This window comes from Cicer arietinum, chromosome 7 (assembly GCF_000331145.2).
Source record: "Cicer arietinum cultivar CDC Frontier isolate Library 1 chromosome 7, Cicar.CDCFrontier_v2.0, whole genome shotgun sequence".
NCBI lineage: Eukaryota > Viridiplantae > Streptophyta > Magnoliopsida > Fabales > Fabaceae > Cicer > Cicer arietinum.
In genome coordinates this window covers 3,987,740-3,998,865 of record NC_021166.2, presented here as the reverse complement: position 1 = coordinate 3,998,865, position 11,126 = coordinate 3,987,740, and the positions used below count along the sequence as shown (strand labels likewise).

Here is an 11,126-nt window from a genome sequence, read left to right as displayed (position 1 = left end):
AGGGAAAGCCACACAGGGAAAGGAGAATCTTTGATAATGATGAAGGATGTCCTCCCCTATAAGCACGTTTGGGAAATTAAGGACTTCTCAAAATTGGATTCAGAATGTTATGACTCTAAACTATTCAATTCTGGAAATTACAAGTGGTACAAGTACTTAAGCTCCTTTTTCTTACTAAATTGAATCAATGAACTCCAGTGTGATTCTCAGTTTCTCGCCTTGTTTTTTTGAATCTGTCATTTGATTTAGGTGATTTAGGTTGAGATGAATTCATACTCCACAGAAAGATTAATTCCTTCCAAAGAGCATTTGTTAGAATCTAACCTGATGTTTGATAACTCTACAATTTCCTAATTAGTCTTTATGCTGATTTTTGCAGGAAGATAAAACTATATCCCAAAGGAAAAGGCACTGAATTTGCCAGATATCTTGCTCTATACCTAGCTTTAGATAACCCAACAGCCCTTCCACCGGGTTGCAAAATATATGCACAGACGACATTACGCATACTTGACCAGAAACAAGCCAAGCATCAATCTGGGAAGGGTAAAGTTTGTTATACTTTGAGGTGCAATTGCTCAAGAAAAAAATGCTAGCTACAGAAAATAATAGTTGAATTGATAATTAATTATTAATATTATGGACAACACTTTTCGCATGTCTAAGCAAACAAAAGCATATGTTTGATTTGAAAATCAACAGTTTAATTTTCTTTGTCGTCTACTTGCAGCTAATTACTGGTTTAGTGCCTCAAACCATGAACATGGCGCAACCAGATTTCTTTTGATCAATAATTTCACCAGTCAATACTTGGGGTATCTGATAAAGGACACTTGCTTTGTAGATGCTGAGGTAACAGTTCTTGGAGTGGTTGATGCCTTGACCTGAGATTGTTTTAAGGCATATGTTTTATTGAAGAATGTAGTTGCAGTGAAACATTTGGTGAAGCCTCAGATGTATCTAATAATCAAAGAAAATGAGCAGTAGTGCTTCTGTGATTTCTGCAAATCCATTACACCTTGTCCATCCTGCTTTCTATGAGTGTAATAGGCTTCAATTTATTTACATACATATATATATATATATATATATTTATATATTCTATAATTAGAAATTGACATCCCAATTCTTCTTAACATGAAAAGAAATATGGCTAGCTAAATCTTTAAAGATCCATTTTATTTGAAGTACAACTTATCATTGTTTTTACACTATAGATTCAGGTGTTGTCATGTCATACACACAGTACAATATGTACTGAATTTATTTATAAACAACAATATACAATTGGCAAATACTTGAAGGAATTAATCATCAAATGCAACCAAGTTAACCAAATGTTTTCTCACTGCTGTAACACATGTACAGAAACCCATCCTCGTCCTTGTAAGTTTGGTAGACCGAGTTCATAAGACTAGCTGTGGATGGAATCACAAGGACACAAACAAGACATATATTAGCTTCCATAAAAGAAGAAAAGATATAGCTCATCTAATATGAATAGTTAGTAAAATGAGAAAATTAGAATTGATATTTCGGAATTTGTGATACATTTGCATAAAATATAAACCATTGATTTATTTATCCATGATTTACATTATTCAATTGTTCACTTTAGAGGAGTCGCGCCCACGAAGGTATACCTCTCTTTCAGATAAGAAGACGTGATTTGGCTCACATAAAAATACTCTTGGAATAGTTAGTAAAATGAGAAAATCAACGGTTAATACTTCAATCACCCATGATTTGTTGTGCATTTACATATAATATAAGAGTTTAATTTGTATGCACTGAAAGTGTCAAATATTACTACCCATGTCTATTACTTTAAAGGTGGTTATCATATAAGTCAAGCATTTTTGAACATCGAATTACTGTGATTCACTGTCAGCGTAAAACTACACAGATAGCGTATATAAATTAAATCCTTATAAACCATTGATTTATTCATCAGCCGTTGACACTTTACTTTGCTATATGCATTGAGTTAGTCACTTTAGAGGAGTTAAATCCACAAAAGCAGAAACTTAACTAATTACTACTCTAACAAGTTTATAATGATAATATAAGGTGCATTTACCGGTTTGAGGCAATGTGTTTTTCACAAAAATAAACATTGCTTTCCCCGGAGCCAAATGCAGCCTACTACTTAAAATGTGAATAAACTGTCCAACCGACATATCTCGAGGAACCAAAAACCTAAAACACAGAAAACACAAAGAAGATATTATTAAGCTCTTCAGTCAAAATTGGGATTAAAAAATGCATTATTTTTCAATCTTATTATTACAATAAAGTGAAAAAAATCAGAATATATATAAAGGAAGCAATCCTAATTAAAAGAATATAAATTATGATTTATGACACACAAAAATTAACAATTTGATTTGATTTGCCTAACTAAAAAACATGTAAATTATAATGATGATGTTGACTATTCTGAAATGCATTAGCATAATTGGAAAAGCCCCAAAATAAGGGAATTGCTAATGCAAGTTAGAGCTTTTGGCAGAACAAGTATACACTAATATTATACAACCTAATTTAGCAAAGTTAAAAGTAAAAAAAACATAAAAGGCAAAACCTACTTCTTCTTGTCCAATTCAGCCAAATCTGTTTTAGAATATTTCTCAATAATAACCTGCAATAATACGCAGTTGAAGAATAACAAGAAAATAAATATAGGGAAAGAAAAAGGAAATTTTGTGAATAATAAATACGTAAAAAAGACATACAGGAATTCGATCGGGGTATTTAGTTATGATGCTTTGTGAATCTTTGCGTCGTTCATCTGCTTTGAATAATAATACATAAAGAACAATGCAATATATGTATAATAAATTAATAATGTTGAGATGGTAAATGAAAACGAACCGAGTGAGAATTCATGTTTGAAGGAATTAATCTTGCCCATAAGATATGATATATTTGTTTGATTAAAAGATATGATGATGGTGAATGATGAGGTAGCAGGTTATAAAGAGAGCAAAGAATCAACAGAGCGTGAGTATTTATTTATTTATTGTAATTATAACTGAAATTGCAATGGATATCAAATAAATGATTCTATATTCCGTTGCGTCCACCGTCATTTTTTTCTGGCATGAACGTGCAAGTCAACGTCAATAAACAGAAACAACACACGTTAAGTACCAGAAAATTAATTCATTCAAATATATGGGCTTTCATCATGGGCTTCCTAAAGGGCCTTCTTTGCACACCCTCATTATTGCTATAAAATTTTCAACTTTTTTCTTTTTTTTGGAATACCTTTTATGGTAAGTAATCATACAGATGTTGGTGGGGGTTTAAATATAATATTGGATTTAGCATGCTTTGGATGCATGCTATTGATTTTATTATGTAATTTTTGTTTACGATATATATACTTTTCTCAAACATAACAAAAAAAACTTTAGTGTATATATATTTTTCAAAACAAATATGTAAATCATATGTCATAACGTTATAATACAATAGTATAATAAAAGAGAAAAAACTAAAATTATATTTTAATTAAATTAATTTCAATTGGAATATCTTATAATTAAGAATTAGAAATATATATAATTTTAATATATTTTTTCTATTATATATTAGATTAAGACTATTTCAACATATATTATTTTAATAAACTCTAATAATATCATATGTATTAAATAACACCAAAACTTTGTATCACCGTATGAGCATTTTTAAAACGATTTATTTTGTGAAAATATTTTAATTTTATAAAATTATATTAATTTACTCATTAATAAAAATTAAGAAATTTTAAAATGAGCATTGCATAATAATCAACAAAAATGATTTTATTATTTTTAAAGTAAATTACTTTTTAAGTCTGTAAAAAAAATCACTTTAAAAGTCTCTCGTAAAAATAAAATAAAAATAAGAAATTTTCCCCTAATCTATGATTGTTCAGATCATACCGACACTTTTACTAATCCACATTGCATTAACACTTTTATAAATATAAATGTTATAAATTCTATTTTATTATTGATTTTTCCTGCACGAGTCAATTAAGTTATTGCTTTTGTTTATTATAAGGACAAATTACAATCATTGACAGATGGGATAAAAAAAAATCCCATCTTAGATAGGCAAGGAAGCCTCTACAATTAAAATCGAATATTTTATATTCAATTCAAATTTTTATATCGAGTGCCCCACATAAATAAAGCTATATAGTCTATAGATAGCATTTATGGTTAGGATTAGGAGAAGAAAAAATAGAGAGAAAGAATCCTCGTTGAGCAAAAAAAGAATTGTTGCTTTTATTAATTCGGATAAGCACAAAAAAAAAAAACATTCCAACAGAGAACACGATGAGAAGAAAAAATGAAACAAATAAAAAGCAAACAGAAAATACAAATAGTTTCAAATTTCAAAAAATTCAAACAAAAAACTATAAAAAAAAAAAAAAAAAATACAATTCAAGTCCACCACATTGATCTTGCTAATTTTCTGGTACTTTTGTTTAGATTTGGTTGCATATATGAGAAAAGTGGAAATTTTGATAGATGAGGAAGTGAGTGTTTTGATTTAGAAGGAGAAAGAGATTGAGTGGTGAGGGGGAATGGCATCAAATTGTTATTACAAAGATCAAAGTATACATGTCATTCTAATTAGCCGACAAAACCTACGAAAGATTTTTACAAATAATGTAAATTTGTCATTTTCAGGAGGGTTGGTTTTAAGAAGTTGGGGCACCATAACCCACCTACCCCATCTCATGTAGTGCAAAATAATCAATGGTCAAATTTGATGTGAATTTAATACCTACAAGCCTTTTAACTCTTTTTACTACCTACCTCGTGTGTTTGGTGAGACTAAACATCTCACTTGCTTGTTACTTGGTCTAAATGGTCCATTAAATTGAATTAGACTGTTCAATGGTTTAATTTGTTTCAACCAGCTGCAGCGTACTTGAAGTCTAATTAAATAACAAATTGATTGATTTTTGTTTTGTTTTTTAATTCAATGGTTAAGCCAATTTATTAGTCATATTGCTATTAAAATTCTATTTTTACAGTTGTTCTTTTTCTTTCTTATTTGAAAGGGGTAGATTAAAAGTCTATTTTTTTTCCCTCAATCACCCTTTTAATTTACTTTTTTTCTTTGATTAAATAAGTGTTTTTCATGTTTTTAATTCTTTTCCTTCTTAATGCAGCGTTTGATTTTTATCTTTATGAAATATTTTGATTTAAAATAACAAATTAACTTTGATGAAATGTATATTTAGATTTAATTAATGATTATGACGTTATTAATTCAAAACTTTCATATATATATATATATATATATATATATATATATATAGAATTTGTCACGATTATATATATTTTTATTTTATATATTAACTTGAATATTATATATTTATTATTTATTATTTTAACAAATTTTAATTATATTATTCTCCATCGATATAATTTCTATTAATTTAGATAAGTGAATATGTTTTTTAATTAAAAAAAAGTAGTTCAACACACAGGTAAATAAATAATTGTTATCACTGACATCAAGACCTCTTTCTAATTTTATCCAAACACATTGCTTTGGTGTCTATTAAAACAAGATTTAATATTTTTTTATTAAAATAACATTATTTATTTAAATTTAAAAAATGATATTTATTTAAATTGATAAAAATTACATTAATTTAAAGTTGTTTAAAAAATAATGAATTTATAAATAAATTTATCAATTAATAATATAAAACAATCAAATATCTACAAATGTAATAAAATTGAGTTATTCAGAATATTCATATCTCAAGAATTATAATATCGACGATTATAAAATTATTAATTAAATTTGCATTTGATCAAAATTTATAATATTCATCTAAAACAAATAATACTACAACATGAATAAAAATCAAAACGCCGCATTAAGATGACAAACAAACATAACATCACATTAAGACGACGAAACAAATAAATAATATAAATAAAAAAATTAAATATATATTATTTGTTTAAATAAAATAAAAAATAATTTAAATAAATGATTTTAGATCAAATGTTAAACATTATCTTTGTTGAAAAGATAAAAATGGATTAAAAAGAAAGGAAGGAGAATACATAGGAGGTTGCTATGTCATTCCAGCATAACAATAAACAAACAAACAACAAAATTTAACATGAAAATATATATTCTTGCTAAATTTATGCCAAAGTTAGAGTGCAAAATATAAGTTTTAATAAATATATACGAGTGCTTCAACACACACATAATTTTTTTTTTAAAAAAAGAGAGAAAATTGCTCCATTGCATTTACAAGATCACATTCTAACTATTCAATATTATGAAACATAAGAGATGATTGAGTATCTTATAACTTAATTAGAGACATTGAATAAGAATTCAGATCTTAACCTTTTAAAATACATCATCGTTGAAGCTCACGACTAGGAGTTTTTTAATCTATTACAATCAATATGTTGGCGAAGCTATAGGGCTATAGCACGTGGTTCGTTGAAGTGCTGAAATACCTACCTACGCATTAGATTTGATTAGGTCACCAACTTTATTTTTATTTTTTTTGAGGAAAGGTCACCAACTTTTTAGTGCACACAAAACTAAATTTTTGTGGACTTCCCATTCCTTACAATAAAATTTATCTGCAATTTGTTGATAAATTATAAGTAATAATTTTATTTTAAAAAAAGAATAATATAAATATTATATACATGATTTTTTTTATATTTTTAATTAAAAAAATATTTTTTTATTAACAAGTATCTTAAGAAAATTTATCAGCATTTAAACATTTTAACTCTCAAAATATTGAGAAGTATTTTTCTTTTTACTACAAACTAATAAAACTTTGTGTTATCGCACATGTAATGCATTATTGATATTTTATAAATATTTCATTTAGACTTCAAACAAAAAAATATTATTTATGTATCAGTAATAAATATTTATTTTATATTTTATTTATTTATTAGTACAAATATTTGTGTTACGTTTTTGTATGTCTTATTGAAAAATATTTGTATTATTTTTTAACATTTATTTTATGATTTTTTTTTATAAAAAAATATTTATACCATAATTTTGTGTGTGCACACGTGTGTATGTCACTTATGAATATTTATAAATAAGTTTTATACTTAAAATTGTTTATATTTATTTTGTATTTTTTAGTATCAATTATTAATATTTATTTTACATTTTTTTAATATCCATCCCATAATTGGTAGGTAGCTGACAACGTCCCCGTAATAAAATATTCTCAAAATTTTATGGAAATCTCAAAACCTTCTATTATGTTAATTATATTATTTTCCATTTTTTAGTCTCAATTTTAACATGCTTAAATTATTTATACAGATATTTCAAAATATTGCATATGTAATGAAACTCTTTAAAAACTTGTGATATAAATAATAATCAATCTATTTCACTTCACTACTTTTTTATATTTATTTATCCTATTTCATCAAATTTATTTCAAATTGTGCATCTTTTTCCAATGCATCGATGATTTTTTTATAATAACATATGATCTCTTTTAAATATAAATATAAATATATATATATATATATATATATTTATCTCTTGTTATGATTGGTTAAAGAGTATAAAAAGTAATCATACACTAAAAAGTTGAAGAGATTTTAAATATAAAATATAGTGGAATATTATTAACATATTTATTACAATAAACTAAATTAAAGATATATTTCTTAATGTGTGCAATTTTTTTACCTAATATAGGTAACTTATACAAAAGAGTCTTCTAAATAAGACAAGACAAGGAGTTTGTCTGATGTCCATGTAAGAATTTGACGACTATACAAAGGAGTATTCTAATAAGACAAGGAGTAAACACATTTTTTTAATATTTTCTCTTATTAAATGGTTAATGTTTGAATATATTGAAGTAAAAGTCACTTGTACAATAAATTTCAGTTAAAAAAATCTATATTAAAAAAATTAATTTCAAATTAAAATCAATTATAGAAACAAATTTAATTATGTCTAATGGCACCCAAATATGGAAAAATAAATTTTAGTTTGATTTTATTTTAAAATTATCTCTAACATAAGCAAGTTTTGTTAAAAAAGAGTTAATACATTTAGTTACATTTTAAATAGAATATGTTAATGTCTCGGATTGTTTATAATACTTAAAGTTAAGTTATAGTTGACCTTACGAATATTAATATTATTAAATTATTTAAAATTAAAATCTAAATTATTTGTATGAGAGTTTGTTAGTGTAACTATATGAATCCATTTCCATGTATAGAAAAAGAAAGGAAGTTAGAGATTGCATATTGATTCAGCATGAAATCCATCTGAATGAATTCACCAAGTTGTTTACAAACAGAGCAACGGTTGAGATTAATTCCGAGTCAGAATCTGAACCGTAAATTAAAATGGGTTTGGCAGAGTCACGCACGCACATGCAAATGGATGAACCTAACCGAGAATCCAATCTTGTTCACGCGTCACTTCATTTCTTTGTTACTTCTTCTGTTGCCTATAAATGGAACACTCACTATTTTCCTCAACACTCGTACACAACAACTCCAACTAACCACTGTTCTTCTTCTTCTTCTTCTTCTTCTACCTTTCTAGGTATTCTCTCTTTTTTCATCCCTTTCTAGTTGCACTTAGTTTTTTTATTCTGCTTTTGCTTTTTATTCTTTCTTAATTATATTCATTCTTGCACTGTGTTTTATTAATCTATGTGGTTACATGTTGAAATTCGATTTTTAATTTTAGATCTAGTAGAATTTACATGCTATTATGTTGTTTTGTCTATCAATTCTTCATTTTTGGGGGAAATTTTAGATTAATTTAATCTACTAGATAAACACTGTGGACCACAGACCATGGTTTTAAATTTGTGAATTGTGAATATCGTGGGGAGTTGCAATCCATAATATTGCAGCTACCGTTGTGGTTGTTGATTGCAATTTAAAACCATGGCGTAGATACTTCTATTGAAGGTTCTGAATGTGTGTCTAGCGTCCAACACATTTGTGTTTAACATGACAACACATGTCTGTGTCCAACTTGACATTGACACTAGTTACATTCAATTTCTTCCATTTTCAAATTATTGTAAGTGTCAATGTGTCAGGGTTGTGTTTAACTCAGTGTTTCATAGGCTAAATACTGCAAATGGTTAAACTTTGATCTTGGCTTGAGATGGATCATGAATCATGAATGGTATTAGAGGGTTTTAGCAAGTTTTTGAGTTATACTTATACTTGATTTGTGCATGGTTGGAAAAATTAGACTTTTTGTGTGAATTGGTCATGAGTTTGTAATTTGTTTGTTGTGGGTTTATTGTGCAGATATTAAAGATGGCAGAGACATTTCTATTTACCTCTGAGTCGGTGAACGAGGGTCACCCTGACAAACTTTGTGATCAAATCTCCGATGCTGTTCTAGATGCATGCCTTGAACAGGACCAAGACAGCAAGGTTGCATGTGAAACTTGCACCAAAACTAACTTGGTTATGGTATTTGGAGAGATCACAACCAAGGCTAATGTTGACTATGAGAAAATTGTTCGTGACACCTGCAGAAAAATTGGGTTTGTTTCGGATGATGTTGGTCTTGATGCTGACAATTGCAAAGTTCTTGTCAATATTGAACAGCAGAGTCCTGATATTGCTCAGGGTGTACATGGCCATCTCACCAAAAGACCTGAGGAAATTGGTGCTGGTGACCAGGGTCACATGTTTGGCTATGCCACTGACGAGACTCCTGAATTGATGCCCTTGAGCCACGTTCTTGCAACAAAGCTTGGTGCTCGTCTCACCGACGTTCGCAAGAATGGCACATGCCCTTGGTTGAGACCTGACGGCAAGACTCAAGTCACTGTTGAGTATTACAATGACAAAGGTGCCATGGTTCCTGTTCGTGTCCACACAGTACTTATCTCTACACAACACGACGAGACTGTCACCAATGATGAAATTGCTGCTGATCTCAAAGAGCATGTTATCAAGCCTGTCATTCCTGAGAAGTATCTCGATTCAAAGACCATTTTTCACTTGAACCCTTCTGGCCGTTTTGTCATCGGAGGTCCTCATGGTGATGCCGGTCTCACCGGCCGGAAGATCATCATCGACACTTATGGTGGATGGGGTGCACATGGTGGTGGTGCTTTCTCAGGAAAGGACCCAACAAAGGTTGATAGGAGTGGAGCTTACATTGTGAGGCAAGCTGCTAAGAGCATTGTTGCAAATGGACTTGCAAGGAGGTGCATTGTGCAAGTGTCCTATGCTATTGGTGTGCCTGAGCCTTTATCTGTGTTTGTTGACACATATGGTACAGGGAAGATCCCTGATAAAGAGATCCTCACTATCGTGAAGAACAGCTTTGATTTCAGGCCCGGCATGATCTCTATCAACCTTGATCTGAAGAGGGGTGGGAATAGCAGGTTCTTAAAGACTGCTGCTTATGGACATTTTGGTAGGGATGATCCTGATTTCACATGGGAAGTGGTGAAGCCTCTTAAATGGGAAAAGGCTTAAGTCACCTCTCTGTGCTCGGAGTTTTGAACCTTTATTATTGCCACTATAATATCTGCTAACCTCTCCGTGTATCTCTCCTTCTTCTCTGTTTTTTGATATATTTTTTTCATCAGTAATAAAAATAGTGCTCTCGGTTTGTATGTTCAATATATGCCCCAATATTATATCATTTTAAAAAAGAAGAGTATTCTATCCAATTATGATACTTCTATCGATGGACTCACATGCAATTCACCCCCAGAAAATTTGTGATTTTGGACAAAAATGTGTAATGAATAATAGGTACCGTTGAAATTTCACGTGTTCTATTTAAGCCAAAATATTGACTTAGAATTATTTCTATTTTTTTATTATCAAAGTTTTAAGAATATAAAATATAATAATGTGACATTTATTGGACTTTTTTACACTTCAAAAATCTTCTTTAAAACTATAGTAATGAAGAGAAAAAATGTGACATTTGGTGTACTTGAATATTTTGTTACATTTTAAAATTCTTCAAAACTATAGTAACGAAATGAAGAGAAGAAATAGAAAGATAAAATTGTAAAGATCTTTACTCATTTATCTTGGAGTAGTAGCGGGTGTGTGCCAAAACAAAATGTTGTCAAGTCA

General features: G+C 28.8%; 3 protein-coding genes across 3 annotated transcripts in view; 2 read left to right on the top strand and 1 right to left on the bottom strand.

The window, feature by feature from the left end:
- Positions 1-1,584, top strand: part of LOC101513533 (uncharacterized) — a 2,946-nt gene extending 1,362 nt beyond the window's left edge. The window contains exons 5-7 of the mRNA XM_073370657.1: positions 1-146; positions 380-546; positions 731-1,584. The exon at positions 1-146 is cut by the window's left edge and continues 4 nt beyond it. Coding sequence (XP_073226758.1) covers positions 1-146; positions 380-546; positions 731-888 — 471 coding nt within the window. The 3' untranslated portion in view covers positions 889-1,584. The remainder of the gene's footprint in view (positions 147-379; positions 547-730) is intronic.
- On the bottom strand, positions 1,151-3,090 carry LOC101513841 (autophagy-related protein 8i). The gene is made up of 5 exons (XM_004508037.4): positions 2,875-3,090; positions 2,736-2,791; positions 2,589-2,641; positions 2,081-2,199; positions 1,151-1,418 (listed from the first exon to the last, which is right to left on the bottom strand). Exons 1-5 carry the CDS (start codon positions 2,912-2,914, stop codon positions 1,330-1,332), a joined length of 357 nt encoding a protein of 118 aa, XP_004508094.1. The 5' UTR covers positions 2,915-3,090; the 3' UTR covers positions 1,151-1,329.
- Positions 3,091-8,282: 5,192 nt separating this feature from the next.
- Positions 8,283-10,658, top strand: LOC101513209 (S-adenosylmethionine synthase). The gene is made up of 2 exons (XM_012717961.3): positions 8,283-8,598; positions 9,324-10,658. Exon 2 carries the CDS (start codon positions 9,333-9,335, stop codon positions 10,509-10,511), a length of 1,179 nt encoding a protein of 392 aa, XP_012573415.1. The 5' UTR covers positions 8,283-8,598; positions 9,324-9,332; the 3' UTR covers positions 10,512-10,658.
- Positions 10,659-11,126: the final 468 nt, after the last annotated feature.

Bases quoted from the DNA above. Each gene is read 5' to 3' on its own strand.
- LOC101513841 (XM_004508037.4), bottom strand. From the start codon at position 2,914: ATGGGCAAGATTAATTCCTTCAAACATGAATTCTCACTCG. The intron at 2,792-2,874 runs GTTCGTTTTCAT...TATTCAAAGCAG, and splicing joins CAAACATGAATTCTCACTCG to ATGAACGACGCAAAGATTCA. The intron at 2,200-2,588 runs GTAGGTTTTGCC...TCTGTGTTTTAG, and splicing joins GCTGAATTGGACAAGAAGAA to GTTTTTGGTTCCTCGAGATA.
- LOC101513209 (XM_012717961.3), top strand. From the start codon at position 9,333: ATGGCAGAGACATTTCTATTTACCTCTGAGTCGGTGAACGAGGGTCAC.